Source organism: Schistocerca americana, chromosome 4 (genome assembly GCF_021461395.2).
Source record: "Schistocerca americana isolate TAMUIC-IGC-003095 chromosome 4, iqSchAmer2.1, whole genome shotgun sequence".
Lineage (NCBI taxonomy): Eukaryota > Metazoa > Arthropoda > Insecta > Orthoptera > Acrididae > Schistocerca > Schistocerca americana.
Window position 1 is genome coordinate 714,905,097 of NC_060122.1, and position 16,786 is coordinate 714,921,882.

Genomic DNA, 16,786 nt, shown 5'->3' on the forward strand with positions numbered 1-16,786 from the left:
ATCCAAGTAGGATCATTTCTGCAGACACATGTGTACATTTGACAAAACAACACAATTTGCACAGAAAATGACTAAGTCTCGCATCGACCATTCTCAGTGAGTATAACCATATCACAAGTTGTAGTGCACTTACACTCCATTAATGCCCGTGTTGGGTTATAGCGGCATAATCTTATCATGCCAGTAAGATGTACTGTACACAACACTGGTAATTAATACCATTTAAACATTACACATGAAAGAATATACAGAGATAGCAAAATATGTAATGACTTGACCACAGGCGCTAGATGCTGTGTGGAGGCGTTTGAGCAAGTGAGCAAGGAGCTCACAGTCAAAGTGTTTGGTCGTCACTCATTGCATCAGAGTTTGCTGCTGCCGTCTCACCAAAATTTATTATGTCCTTGTTGTGGTACGTACCAACAGCTTTTCTGTGCCAGCTTCTCTTCTTTTGATGAGTACAACAATGGTGCATTTATATGTAGTCTTTAACAGAACTATTGTAGTATGAGTTAAAAAAACTGTATCAAAAAGATAAAATTTTTCAAACAAAATTGATCCAAGTTTTTAAAGGGAATTAGTTTTATAGGAGTCAGAGAATATCATTATTTTGAAGAGTAAGTGATTTTAGATCAATCAAACTTACAGAAAAGTCTTAACCTTTGCGAAACTATTATTTCAACTTTAGGAGCGAGAAACTAATCGCATCATTATTCAGTTCTTTGGCACAAATGAAACTGGTAATATTTTTTTCTTCGAATTACGAACTTAAATGTAAACTTCAAGTTCAACAGCAATCCTTTTTCCTTTTTCTTCAGGGACACTAAAACTCGCTGTCACTCTCAGTTTCGAAATCAATCAGATCCAAACTAAAATGTCGAAGTGAAAGTTTTGTCTCCACGTATAAAGCTAGTCATAGAAGTAGTAGACAGAGCGGCAAAGCATCAGAAAAAAATCCATTATGATGAAACTGAGCAAGAAAGAATAAATGTTTAACGATGAGCTCATAAATGGGAATAATAAGTTCAACTAGTCTACATAATGGATCTGAAAAAGACTTTTAACTTCTCTCAGACAATATTTATTAAAAACCGGTTAAACATGTATAATGATTCGAAAGAGGTAAGCAGGTACGATACTGCGTGATTTTCCAATCGACAGGACTTGCTTAAAAATTGTATTGCATTAAAAATAATAGTTTGTTTCTCTCTAATTTTCAAGGTAAATTACCATCGTCACAAGTTGTGCTCATTACTGGGCGTCACGATTGCATGAACTGAGCGTCTCCATCCTGGACCGTTACCAGCTTCTCTGAGAGCCTGTTGAAGAGATACACCAGAGATGACCATGATTTGGTCTATTCATCTGGCTGTTGTTCTTCCTCTCGGTCTCCTGCCTTCGGTCTTACATTCCATGATTATTTTCTTTAGGTTTTCTCCATCTCTTCTCGCAAAATGATCAAAGAACTGTACGACTTTTTGGCTGACACGAGAAGATAGGCGCCTGAAGATACTGAGCTGCTCAATAATGGAAACATTTGTTCTTCTTTTGGTCCATTCTATGCTCAGCATTCTGCACCAGCACCAAAGGTCAAATGCCTCTATACGTTGCTTGTCTCTGGCCTTAAGGGCCCATCAATTGCAACCATAAAAGAAGACAGAAAACACCAGTGTTTTGACAAGCCCGATCTTCGAAGTGTTCGTTATTGCTCTGTTATGCCAGATCTTGGTGAGCTTCTTCTACTCACTGGCCGTAGGGTTATCCACCTTCTTATCTCATCTTCATAGCTTCCCATCTCACAAATGCTTGACGCAAGATGGATGAAAAAATGTACACCTTCTAGTTCCTTCAGTCGACCTGTGAGGTGCACCTGTGGTCCTTCGCCAGTTGTAATGAGTTTGGACTTGTGAAGATTGAGGTCCAGTGAGTATGATAGACTGACGTACTTTACTTTTGTTAGTGGCTAAGTTCATCTTCACTGCTGGCTAAAATGGAAATAGAGCTCAGAACTTCGGTGGTCTGCGGGTCTGCAGGTATGAAACTACAGATGCTAGATGATGAAATGCATTATACTTTGCCTTATTAAATTAAAATTTACTTTGAGAATATGACTATTTATGTTTCATTTGACGTTGTTTACAATTTAACGAGAAGATACTACCATTAAGAAAATGATTTTGAATATAGAGGTAAGGTGCCTATTATGGGAGAGTTCGCTAATGTGAGACAGCTAGAGTCTGTCTGAAGCACGTGTTCAGTTCTGTTGGAAAGTATCAGAATTTAGTTCTCACAACGCCTGAGCGTAGAGCAGTCACAATGACACAATTACGCAGCTGGACATAGTGGAGAAGCCTTGCTTTAAAAGTGCTGAATTTCAAGTGTTTATAGTGTTTGTGCTTGTAGGGGTTTAGTGCCTGAAGTTCAGTAGCTGTTGCAACAATACTAAAATGAAACTTCCTGGCAGATTTAAACTATTTTAATCTGCCAGGAAGTTTCATATCAGCGCACACTCCGCTGTAGAGTGAAAATTTCATTCTAGAATACTAAAATGATCATATTCTTCACAGAGTATTCTTTCATTCCCCATAATGAATTGTCCTTCAAACTGAGCAGCGAAACAATGAAGCTAGGTTTCCGTCACATTCCTGAGTGTAATACCATAGGCTTCCTATTACTCGACAGTATTGCACATCAGGACACGATATCTCACATAGGGATATTTTCAGCTTCCCGCACTTTACCAAGTGGTTTGACAATTTGGTGAACTTCGTGAAGCCATCTGGTGATCATCCTATTGTGCTAATATGTGACTGGCATCATATCACTGTTATGTGATAGACTGAGGAAGAGAAAATCGTGTCCACATTCTCTGCTTACTGCCCCATTCCACACATAAGATACAGCCTCTTGTTTCGAGTTTAGGTGAGCAAATAACACAGACCAAGTAGTAACCTCATTTTTGATTATGATGATATTTGGAGTGGTCTATTTGAAAGCAGTAGCAATGGAAAATGCTATAAACGGCCCCTACAAAATGGGGCTCTTCCTGTGTAACAATTTTACAGTTATAGACATTGCTTTCGCAATAAACCGGGAGTTTGACATACAAGGTGCAAACAGTGGAGTAAATGTGAATCCAGTTAGTATCTGGGCAGCTCCAAAAATTAGCAAGCCACCATTGCTAATAAAATCAGCATGTTCTGCATCTGTAAAATACTTAACATTGTCCCCATACAGGGAAAGTTTGAAACAATTCAAAAAGAATAAAGCTGTAGTAGAAACAAAGAAGACAGTAGCGAAAGTTTTCTTATTTGAAAAAAAGAGAGAAAAACACAGCAAACTTAATCACCCAGCCATTTGGAGTGTGATACAAATTTCAGATGTGCAATCTGGAGAAGAAGTCACAGAAAGCAGAGGCATGGAAGGGCTCACTCTAAGGTGTCTCATCTTCTACAAGCCTCTTTCACATATCCTGCAGTTGACCAGGTGTGCATGAGTCTGGTGTGGCCTTTCAACGTGCGTATGACACTAGCACTCAAGACATAAGACTAACAGAAGTCTTTATCTCATTTTATTTTCTGTGTATGTGTACATTTATTGTCTCCTTCAGTTAACTGTTGTAAGGTAATCATTTATAAGTTTTCAAACAAACATATTACGTGTATGCACAGGATGATGATAGTCTTGCATTTGGAGTCATCTTGGATTTGGTGATACATGATAATTAAGGTAATTCAGCCTGACCTGCTGTATGACAATGCCCCACCCAACTGTTTTCTACTTCCCACAATTTGAAATTCACATAATGGGACTATAAATGTGACAGAAGGATAAATTTTTTTGTCCCCAACACCCAACCAGGAGAGCAGTGCCCCACCCACCTGTTTTTCTTCCACCATTGTAAGCCACACATGTGTCACCTTGTCATATGTCACAAGAGATCTGACAACCATGCAGTCTGTGCTCATATACCAAACCAAAAGGCAGCCAGTTTCTTTTTTGATTTCTCAACATTATTTTCGTTTTCCTGTCGTTTTTATGGATTTATTGTCATTTTTAGAGGCTATACTATCGGTCCAGAGGTGTGGGCAGCACCATACCATGATGGGTGACCTCAACACATGCCAGTCTGAGGTGACCTCGATTTTCCCATCTTTTTAAATCGTACAATTGACCTAGAGGCATGGGCAGATGACTGTCATGAAAGGTGACCTAGACAGGTGACAGTTTGAGGTGACCTTGATTTTCCGCCATTTTTAAGACATGTAATTGACCTAGAGACATGGGCAATCATGTTTCGTGATGGGTGACCTCGACAGATGCCAGTTTGAGGAGACATTGATTTTCTCGCGTTTTCTAAGTCGTCTTGGACTAGACACATGGGTGGATATCTTTCATGATGGATGAGCTTGACATGTGTCAGTTTGAGATGACCTTGATTTTCCTGCCATTTCTAATTCAAAAAATTGCTCTATGGGCAGTGACCTTGACGCACATCTTAAAGGTGATCTTGAACCTTCACTTTCAAGGTCAAAACTCAAAAAATGCACAACTCAGTGGGCTCATAGGCATTCTGCTCCCTTGCTAAGTGTAATTGTGATATTTGTCTGGGTTGTGGCAACTGGATCATAACAACTAAACAACTCACATACTGCTTTTTATTAACTTCATTTCATGAAAAGAGATGAATACACCTGATAGCACAGACCTTCTCATATTAACAGAGACTAACACTTAACTGAACTGAACTCAGACTAAACTGTTGGGTGCCACTGCTGTCATATACATTACCTACAATAATCACCATTTTTCAATGCATTGTTCATACATGTACATACAGTTAATTAAACTTATAATTAAAAATTATAACTATTCATAAATCTAAGTACAAATTTTGATTTTACAAAATGTAGTAAAATGTTTTTCGAGAAAATTGCCGCAGAACTACATTTCCATACAGAATTTATTAAAATATTATGTGTAAACAATCAGCCTCAAACCTTATTAATGTGTTTGTAATTATAAAGCTGACTATGATGCAATCATTTTTACTGAATCTTTGTCAAATATGGGAGAAGTTACTACAGATAAATATTCTGCAAATACCTAATGAGTTTTCTAGAATCTTCCAAATAGTAGTTTTGCGTAAAGTAATAATTTTATGGGATCCCAAGGAATACTTTTTAATTTCAGTTATATTTACAAGCTGACAAAATATCAAAATTATAAATGAGATAAGGTTAACAATAATAACAAATATCATCCTTCCTGTTACCTGGGTATCTATTTGTATATTAAAAATGAAAATCAAATACTAAACTAATTGGACATTGTAGTATCCATACTTCCTCCAAGCCAGAAGATGGGTGATTTCGAGCTCAAGATACATGAATTGAAACAATCCGATATAATTGTTATAATGTAATATCTACATAAAATCTACTAGCAAGTTTGACACCTGTTGACATCATATACAATATCCTTTGCTTAATCTGTTTCGACATAACGAACACTTCCTAGTCTGTATCTTTGAACAACTGCATCTATGACTAAATATATGGCATCCATTTTTAATGAGTTTTAATGTGCGTACTCTACACATTAGTGTTTCTTAGAATCTCATATATCTCATTGTTTAAGATTTATTTACGAAAAATATGATGTTCTGACATGATATGCCTATAACACCACTGAAAATACATACATCAAAACAAAATAGACACTACACTATGACTATACAATTAAAGTATCGTAAGCTGATGCATTTGTATATCTATCAAATGTGTAATTATTGCTGATTACATTATACTGATGAATTTTAATTACCTGTGGCTGATAGCCAAAATAAAATACTTATGCAAAATTAGATAGTCTCACTAACAGTTTCATTAAATAGGTGTGTCTCAGGGAGCTGTACATTATATAATTTAAGTGCTACTAATTTTCATAATTTTAGTGAATTTATTGGTCTTATATTAACTACATCTAATTTTCCATGGTGCAGCAGTGGTAGGCATCTTGGCAAGGTTAGATAACTGTTGATGCATCCACAATATTCAAAATGGTAATTCTAAGCTTATGAATTTCCGCCATTTCTACAGTCTTTTGTACTTCAGTAACCATTACTGATATAATTGCCTCATGGTCACTGGTACTAATTTAAATGTTGACATACCCAGAGTGATTATGTCTATTTGTTGCCATGGGATCTATTAGATGTCTGTCACGATTGGGTCTTTGGACTACCTGTCCTAAATAATTTTTGGACAAAGCATTTACTACTTCTTTCGCATGATATCATGTCAGTTGGTCACAGATTGGAGTTTTCTCCAGTGCTGACAGTGTGTTTAGGCAATTTCCGTCTTACAAAACCGACAGTTCGTCTAAGATTTTTGGTTATATCTGGGGGTTGAGGTTGAGTATGGTGGTGTGTAGAAGAACTGAATTATACATTAACGTTCATACACTATTCTGGTTCCAGTCGAAACAGTCTCAAATGCACTTCCAAGTTTGGGTTTATTGTCTACTGCAATAAAGACACCACCTCCATTTCCCATTAGCCTTTTTTCCACGATACATGTAACGTTAACTCAAAAGTCTCTCTTCAGATATAATCCATTTGCCATGAACTACATGTAGGCCTATTCACAGGTCAGCGTTTTACCTGTGAAAGACCTACAGTGTCTTTCATAAATTATTTGTCTAAGCTTGATGCCCTCATTATCTGTTTTGCATTTTTTACCTGAATAATCTGCATGTTCAGATTCTTTTTAATGTAAAAATACAAGTAAAATGAGTAAACTGACAATTTATATCTCTTCAGTATTATCAAAAACAGTTTTACCAAGGAGGCGAGGGTTTCACTTATGAAAACAGTTAATATTGTATCACTTCAGTGACTCTAGAGAAATGTTTCTGCTACACAATGAGAGACTCCGGGAAAAAGTGCAGAAATACCTACAAGATAATTTTCGTTCTCAAGCTCAGCACTTAACACTAATCATTGATATATAAAGCAGCATCCTTTGTAGATGAGGCTTTAGAGAAGCCAAAATTAAAAGCCATTTGCAAGTTGTTACATGAAAAGTGGCTCTGCAATCCAGTGCGCCATGTCCATCCAAAAAGTTTCGAGATTGATTTTGATCTTGGCATATAAGTAACATCAGTGGAGTTGCTATAGTGACTGCTTGAACTAATAAGTATAAACAACAGATGGGTATTCGACCAGTCAGTTGTGAGCAGGTAGTGTTAAGTAGTGGACATGAGGTGTAGTGTACCACAGTTGTTGTGTCACAAGTCGCAGTGGAGCAATGAACTGAATATCACTAAATCAAGATCAGGTGTTCAAGAAATTCTTCAGAATGTTCTGAACAAAATTTTTCCTGCACACCTTGACTCCTGAATAAAAAACAATGACACATGCATGCCTGCTGCGACTTGGCTGAAAGGAAAAAGGCGCCAGTTCTTTTCTGGGAAAGATCTTCACGGATGATGAGACTTAATCTATCAATACGAAAGCCCCCCTCCCACCCCACCCCCCCCCCAAAAAGTGCAGAATGGGTCTCTGATTGTTCGCCAAAATCGAAGTGCATGGTGTGAGGGATTTGCGAGTTGAACAACATAAAAAAGGAGTTTCCTGAGAGTGCCAGATGGTTGTGTCAAAGTTCTGCACATTGTACTCAGTGGGGGAGGGGGAGGGAGGGAGAGGCTATGTAGAACACCTGAGCATTAAAATAAAAAAAAATAGCATCTTAACTTTTATCTTCTTTTTACTAACGAAACTTTCTGGACTAATATGTGAGACAAAGAGAGAAAGAGAGGGAGGGAGAGAGGAAGGGAGGGCGGAGGAAGTTTAGTTTCTTATTGATGTATTCTGAGTGTGAGAGTATGAAAGCGGTTCCATACATTAAATAAATATTCCTTAGTAATGTATCTAATCCACGTTTACTTGATTTCTTATAATAATTTCCACAATTTTTAGGGAACAAATTGATGAGTGTTGCCCCAGGGGTGACTTTATGTATATAATAGAGGGAAACATTCCACATGGGAAAAATATATATAAAGAACAAAGATGCTGTAACTTACCAAACGAGAAAGTGCTGGTAGATAGATACAATAAAAATCACACAACCACACACACAAATTTCAAGCTTTCACAACCCAAGGTTGCTTCAGCAGGAAAGAGGGAAGGAGAAGGAAAGACGAAAGGATGTGGGTTGTAAGGGAGAGGGTAAGGAGTCATTCCAATCCCAGGAACGGAAAGACTTACCTTAGCGGGAAAAAAGGACAGATATACACTCTCACACACACATATCCATCCGCACATATACAGACACAGGCAGACATATCTAATTGGGCATTTACATATGAAAGTGTATACCTGTCCTATTTTCCCCCTAAGGTAAGTCTTTCCACTCCCAGGATCGCAATGACTCCTTACCCTCTCCCTTAAAACCCACATCCTTTCATCTTTCCTTCTCCTTCCCTTTTTCCTGATGAAGCAACCTTCGGTTGTGAAAGCTGGAAATTTGTGTGTGTGTTTGTGTGTTTTTTATTGTATCTATCTACCAGTGCTTTCTCGTTTGGTAAGTTACAGCATCTTTGTTATATATATATATATATATATATATATATATATATATATATATATATATATATGTATATGTCTGTGAAGAGAGGCTATAAGTTTCTTTTTCTTGAAGGTGGAAAATTAATGAAGCTAAAAATCTATATGTGTTTTATTATGTCATCATGTTTTGAGTAGTCTTATTTACAAGCCACCAAATGGTTATGTTTTTGGTGATGTTTGTATCTGAAGACGTAGTATCACATTCGTTTGACATTCATAAAAATGTATCAACCTTGCCCATAAGCCTCTGGCACACAGTTTGCCATCTCAACTCTCTCTTACTTATTTGTATAAATTCAGTCAATGTAATTTACTTTGTATTAACTATGGTAAATCATATTCTTTTCTTGTCCATGTAAGATATTCATTGTTAAATACTTGTGCACCAATATTTGAACATGATTGACTTTATTTCTCCTTTAAATTGTTCAGATTAAGTACTGATACAATTTTTAGTTGAATATGTCACACTAGTGTAGGTTTCCTACTTTCGTAGTGCTTGCATGCATGTGTGTGTGTGTGTGTATGTGTGTGTGTTCATATATATGTGTGTGTGTGTGTGTGTGCGTGTGTGTGTGTGCGGTTAGATGAGTGGGTGTGTGTGAGGGGTAAGAAACAGCCAGAAAGCAATGCATTAGCTACGACTTGCTAGTAACTGCAGTATGGCGTCTTACAGGTTGTAGAAACATCTATGCGAAAGGATTGTGAGATGGGCTAACAATGCTCAGCAAAAAGCCTGCACCACATAATAGTGCGAGGACAGTGTCATCACTTCAGGACAAGAACCACTTGATAGTGCAACAAATATGCCCTAGAGCATTATAAATAATTGTGAATTTTAAGGCAGATGCATTAATCATACAGCAGCACCACCATGACACGATGTCTACACTATATGACGAGACGACTGGACACTGCCAGCTGCAGCCATGGGTTTGAGACAAGGTCAGGATAGGCACCTCTGGCACTAAGTCGACTCTGTGGAACTTCATACCATAGCACTTCCAACTTCTGTACATGCCTGCTGCCACCACACTCATGTCAGGGGGCAGTGGGTCGTGCCTCATACACAACGATCTTCCATCATCACTGTGATGGACATGAGCTGGGGCTGAGTCACCTGGCCGCACTCGTTCAATAGTGGAGTGCTGTAGCAGCTCAAGAAGGAGAGTGCTGCTGATGTTAGGCCTTTGGTTGCTGCCAGCCTGACGTCGGCATATCTGGACGCTGATGCATGTACCACTTACCCAGGAGAAAGGGTGGCCATATACTTCCCATTGCCAGTCTGCCACACCAGAGTGGATGTTGTCTGTCTTATGTTGGAAATGACAAGATGTGTAACTGAAGTATAATGAAACACCTCTCTTATACACCAGTCTATCACTGAGCCCCACCGACCTGTCGGTTCACCACTGACCTGGCAGAGTGGTATCGGGAGAGCTGATATTGCTGCCAGTATAGAAAGGAGGATGTACCACCTGACACAACATGACATACAAACTGTGGCTTATGGTTTTATGTGTCAGTGTGTTGGTCTTTTGGTGAGGAAATTCAGGGTGTCCAAGTGGCTCATGATTAGGCATAATAAATAAGTGTAGTAGTGTTATTTACTAACGAGTGATCCGTTCTTTTTATTGCTGGGTTGTTATGGAATTCCTAGCTATGAGTAAGGATAATGCTGTCCCTGTATCACGGACACAAGGTGTGTCACTCGTCAGGAAACTATGCCGTCGTTAGTTAATGAGGTAGTACAGTGGAGAGCAGAGGCCACATTTGAGCATAATATGCTAATAGAGAAAGATAGTGAGTTAGGATTATTGAAATTGTAGAGTCTTGGGATAGATTCAGCTGTTGCAAACCATGTTACCCCATTTCCAGCAGTTCATCTGAGGATGTGTTATCATTTGTGGGGTGTCTCTTGTCATCAACTAATAAGGGAAGGTCACAGCAGTCGATGTAGAGAATAGGTGAGGAATAGGTGAGACAGTAATAGGTTTCCCCTCTTTACTAAAGTCCTCCATTTATATATCACACTGCAAGCAGGACAGTGGTCACAATATGTCAGATTGGTTTCTGTTTGCTGTCAGAGTAGATCAGATTAGCTTTGTGGTATGGAAGTGTTTACAGAGTCAGTAAGTGTTTCACCCTGGACTATCAGAAAAACAGTAATTGTGAATCTGTTGGGGGATTAATTTGGTATTGCAGAAGATGTACCTACTGGAGAAGACCGTGTTGATAGAAGAGGATGTGGTAATTACAGAGATCACCATACTGTCATAAGATGAAGAGGCGTCAGATCAAGAGGCATCAGATGAAGAGGCATCGTATGAAGAAAATTATAGTTCCAGATGAAGCAATGTCACCAATGGCTGATTTTCAGGGAAGCAGCTGTTCATCTTGTCAGCCATCACCTCCAAGAAAACGGACGAAGTTTCCAGAAGGATATCTGACGTATGCGTACAATCTATTAACACAACAACCAAGGGAAATAGATGGAAATTTTGATCCTCCCTGTCAGTGTCATCCTGGATTAGCAACTGATATGACACAGTGCCGTAAAATTACAGTAGTGTTGGCATAGAAGAAGAAAATTAAGAGCAAGAATGTCTTACAAAAATTGAAAATAGGCTAAACAATGTCATTCATCAAACCCAAAGATTCTGCAGGATATGATAAACTACGAATTACGTGATGTTCTTATAGGAAAGAGACAGGAAAACGCAGTAATGCATGACCACAAGTTGAGACTTTGGGCCCTTAAAATGAAGAAGAGAATTGACCCTTATGGTTCATTGTAGTTCAAAGCTTCAACTTGTGGGTAAAGATATTTAAATATAAGAATAAGGTAGTCTGCACAAATTAACCTACAAAGTTAGGAAGTGGTCAACAAAACGCCTGTCAATTCGTGAGAGAAATCAGGACTCTCTTGAGGAAAAAAAGTCTGCCACCAGATTAAGAAATTGATGTTGACCAATCAAGATCTGACGAAGAGTTACAATCTGGGCGGACTCTCGCAATGAGGGTAAGCAACCATGTCTGTGGTGCAGTTGAATCCATAGCGTTAACCACACGTTTTTATATGACAATGCCTGGAAGTGTGATGGATGGTACACTGCTACCCCATTTGTATCTTCTTGTATCGGAGACCACCTCCCATTTTCCTCTAAACATGAATATAAATTTACTGAACATCAAGGCGTTTGCTAGCAAGTTTTCCTAGAACGAGTAATATGGCCAGATACACAAGAAAAAAACTAAAGCCCTTGTTTTGGTTGTCTCCTGGACAGTAAATAGAGAGGACAAACTATATAATTCTACAGTTCTTGAAGACGTTGAATTCATCAAGAAGTTGATTCCAGCAAAGAGCACAGACATTTTGCAACCTACCGACATTTTCTTCTTCCATCCACACAAAAAGTTTGTGAAATGTGTTACAACCACAATTATGGTACTTTCTGACAATCACATTAACATATAGCTCAGGGACCACTTGTTACGCATTCAGTCGTTTGTGTATTTCCAATTCTCGGTGGTACGATTCTCCTATTTGATCAAATCTGCATTTTTTCAATGTGGCTACTTTCCTGGTGTATTTCGAACACCCTTGGAGTGCTACTTCGAAGAAGAATTAACGAAAGAGTGTTCCCATCAGAACTGTGACCAACCTGCTTTCAGCAGATGTGCACACTCCGAGAACTGTATATGCAGTAATCATGCTGTTATTGCTGACTTGCATATTTCTTACCTCCGATAGTGTAGTCAAGCATTGAACTCTGTTATACAGTGTTTCGTGTCATTTTATTGACTACTTGTCTGAAATAATCCATTTGCGTAATAAATCATTCGTAATTACAGTATTATCATCTTAACTTTGCCGACTGATATCAGCTGTTCTAATAGTCCACAGAAGCTACAATTTTTATGGTGTATATATATTTTCTTGTTGTATTAACTGCATTATGAATTAATACAATTTGCGCGACAACATATCGGGTGGGACAACAGTTGTTGCAAATAGCAAGACTGAACCTTCTGGGAGAGGCAAAGTCCTTTATATGATGCACGAAGGCACTCGATAAGTTGGAAACTTCTGAGGAGCTCAGGCAGGGATTGGTGCAAATATATAATTTCTAAGATGTCTAATGAACCCATAGAGGGCCTGTTGTACTTCATCAGTCAATACAGGGACGGTTAATGCTGTTTGTTAGTGATGCAGGAGTTGTCATTCAGTGACGTCCCATATGTGCTCGACTGGAGACAGATCTGGTGATAGAGAAGCCCAAGCCAATACTTCTACATGCAGAGCATCTTGGGTTACAAAAGCGGATGTGGGCGAGCGTTATGCAGTTGAAAAATACCCCCTGGTATGCTGTTCATGAATGGCAGTGCAGCAGGTCGAATCATCAGAATCATTTTGTAGTCAGGATGCGTGGAATAACCAGAAGATTATTCCTGATGTCATACGAAATCACAACCCAGACCATAACTCCAGGTGTATGTCCAGTGCGTCCAGCATGCAGACAGATTGGTTGCAGGTCCTTGAGTGACCACCTTCTAACCAACACATCACTGGCACTGACTCAGGATCAGCTTTCATCAGAAAACACAACAGACCTCCTCCATTCCTTCTAATTAGCTCTCGCTTTACAGCACTGAAGTCGCAAATGGTAGTGGTTTGAAGTCAATGAAATGTACACTACAGAGTGCTTGGCTCAGAGCTGTCCCTGAAGTAATCAATTTATAATATTTAGTTGTGTCAGAGTGGTATTTACTGCTGTTCTAATTTCTGCTGCGTATGTAGCACGATGCGTCAGAGCCATATACCGAACACTGTGATATTTTCTCTTTATAGTACCATATGGCCATCTGGAACCCAATCTTTTTGCGACCGTACATTCTCATGACAACCGCTGCCATCACTCAGGTACAGTGGCTACATCCCTCCCAAATTTTTCTGCAGTATCGCAGAAGGAACATTCAGCGTCCCATAGCTCTGTACACGAACTCAGTGACGTGCTGACAATGGCGTCATTGTCTCCTTAAAGGTATTCTTGACTAACGTCACTCACCACTCCAATCTCAAAAGTAACTACCGCTCACGACCGTTACAGCGTGTATTTAAAGCAAACTTCATTTGCATCCTCATAGTGGTGCTAATAGCGTGACTGTCGTGCCACTGGCTCGAAATTTTTGAATAGGTATCATCTTTCAGATTTAGAAGAACGTCTACGAACTTCCGTTTACGTCACACTATTCTGTCTTGGTGTTGCGCTTTTTTTCCATCAGTGTGTATTAAAGTACCTACATTCTTCTGTAGGTAAGTTATAGCTGTCAGTGTTGTTATACAGTGATTAGTGCATAAAGATGTGACCATAAATATGTGTTTACCAAGCAAAATGACAATGTATTCTGATCTTTAGTAATAGAATTTCTCACATGGTTCAATCTCGATCCGTTAGATTATACTGTTCACAAGTGTTAATGGTACATTCACAGCCACGCAAAATGTGCTTTCAGTTGCCTACTATATATTTATATTGTGTTTCTCACTAATGGGTTTTATTACTGTGTCTTTTTCTCTAGTTCTGGTCTGTGGATCCCTTAACTTTCTATCGCCCAGTCATTGATCCACCCAACATCCCTATGGATGAAGTTTTTCTTCCAAAGGATCCTATAGAGATTTTACGGCATGCTATTGAGGATTATGCTGAGGGCCGTCCTCCCCATCATTTCACAACCATTCCATTAATGATGGGAGTCGTCCGTGATGAGGGAATTTTGCGAGCTGTTCGTGAGTATAATTGCAGTCTTATTATTGACTAGATTATGTACATATTGTGCTTGCAGTATTCTGTTTTATGATTATGGTATGTTTTGCGAACTTAATTGCATAATTTGTAACATGTAACTGTTTCATGGAAAAGGAATCGTATAAAGATGGCATAGTATTTCAAGGGTATGAGTGGTCTCAAACTTTCACCATTTTAAGTGATTCAAACTGTACCAGCTTCTGGTTAAATACTTGCCAGTAGTTGTCAGTTGATGACTACTGAGTTTTACATGACTAATGGCGCGGTCTTTATTAAGCTTTGCTACTGGTTCTTATATTTCCTAATCCATAACTGTATCAGGCATTACATAACATGACCGATAGGAAGAAAAGTAAATTTTAAATCTAAAATGAAAACACTTTTTCTCTTCAGTAGATATAAGCCTATAGACAAATTTTTGGTTGAATACTAGTAGGTGGGTATTTTAGAAGAAAAACTTGTTTATTTTTTGCTGTTGTATATGTTTCGCTAATAGCATGCAAAACGTAAATAGACGTAAATTCTCATTTTTTAGTAAACTGAAGCCATTGTGTATTTAGTGCTCTGTAAATGGCTTGCACACAGTCGTATATATAAAATCGTCATGAATACACTATCTGATCAAAAATATCTGGGCACTCCCACGCAACTGACCACTAAATATCATGAGAGGCACACCCATCACTATGTAAATATACAGGGAGTATTGTGTTGTCAGTAGAGAAGCTGTAACAGTTGAATACATTGGACAGGAGAGCTCAGTGAATTCGAAAACGATGAAGTCACTGGAAATCGCCTGTTTAACAAATCCGCCATGGTCATTTCAACCATCCTAAAGCTGCTAAGTCAACTGTTGATGATGTGCATGTGAAGTGAAAATGGTAAGGAACAACCACATCTGACTGATGACGAGACCGACCTCATGTACAGATGAATAGGGACCGTCGAGCATTGTGGAGGGTAGTTGTGAAAGTCGAATGAAATCAGCAGAAGGAATCACTTTTGATTTCCAAAGTGTACCAGAAGTCCTGCTAGTGCAATAACTGGGCATGAGGAGTTGCAAAGTATGCAGTAGAATGGTCTCTTCATAAGCAAGACATTTCTGTAGCTGGTGCAGAGAGACACTTAAGGTGGTGTAAAGAGTGACGCCACTGGGCATTGTATGGCTGGAAATGAACGATTTGAAGTGATGAATCTCGTTACATCCTGTGGAAATCCGATGGAAGGGTTTGGTTTGGCTAATTACTGGAGAATTGTTACACCAGAAACTAATTATAACAATAAGGATTAATGAAAACCACCACAGCTGTATTGTACCACATTTATTATGCTATGAACGATTTTGTACATAGCATATCTTCAGGTTTCTGCAAGCTTTACTGGGCACAGTTGGACAAAATTAAAGTTGCCATGGGTGATGCAAGAGGACAGAAGCAGGTCAGACCAAAGCCAACTGGAAGCTGTTTCACCAGAAACTGCCTGTTGATATAACAAGAACGACCACTATGATGCCAGGCAATCATCACATCACCAATCCAGCTGAGAAACCAAAGCTATAATCTCAACAACACTGCAGGAAGGCAGAGCCACTGCAGCGTTGATGGTCTGATTGCTTTACATCCAAGCCACAGTTTTGTTGTGGCTTACATCATAGAAACTGATGCTATAGCACAACAACGATGGCCAAGTCTGTCTAAATACTTCTCATTTTTTATCAAAAGCGTGTCAGCCAGCCACCAGTCATGACGGGGGCACCTTCAGTGGTCTATGAGTCTACACAGAACAACTAATCACCACCTCAGTCTCTGCCACTGCTAGGTGCAGCCCTGCTGCTTGCACGAAGTCTGATGCTGTGAAAGTAGTGCGCTCTAACCAATGGGTCACCTGGGGCTCAGTTGCGCTGTTGCCAGCCGACTACTGTGGAGGCATACAGTTTAAGCCCAGGACCACGCAGCCACCACTCACTGCTGCTGTTGCAGTTCTTGCAGAATCGCTATCGTCACCACCACTGGCTGCCCAACACTGCAAGATGTCAGGCTGCCTGGTGCTGGCTGCACCTCCTTGCATGCCATCACGGGTTATGTCAGGGTATGTTGATGTCTCAAACACCATCACGATTGCTATAGTTCACGAACAATAAATGTTTCTGTAACATCATGTTTGCTAAGTACGATGACATTCATTTGCTGCTCTGATCCTACCCCACCCTGGTTGTGAGCTATTGACCACCTAACCTCACTCAACCTGCTTCCACCACCCACCAGAGAGGCCCACCACTGCTGTCTATATAAGTGGTATCATAAGTGGTCAATAACACTTGCAGCTGGATTCAGGACCATTACCT

General features: G+C 39.2%; 1 protein-coding gene across 5 annotated transcripts in view; it reads left to right on the top strand.

Moving 5' to 3' along the window:
• LOC124614045 (juvenile hormone esterase-like) overlaps nucleotides 1–16,786 on the top strand; it is a 496,653-nt gene that overhangs the window by 259,205 nt on the left and 220,662 nt on the right. For all 5 annotated transcript variants that reach the window (XR_006979685.1, XM_047142877.1, XM_047142878.1 and 2 more), the window contains one exon: nucleotides 14,216–14,423. Coding sequence is in view for 4 of the 5 variants with exons in the window: in XM_047142877.1 (XP_046998833.1) it covers nucleotides 14,216–14,423 (208 nt within the window). In the remaining variant the exon portion in view is untranslated. The remainder of the gene's footprint in view (nucleotides 1–14,215; nucleotides 14,424–16,786) is intronic.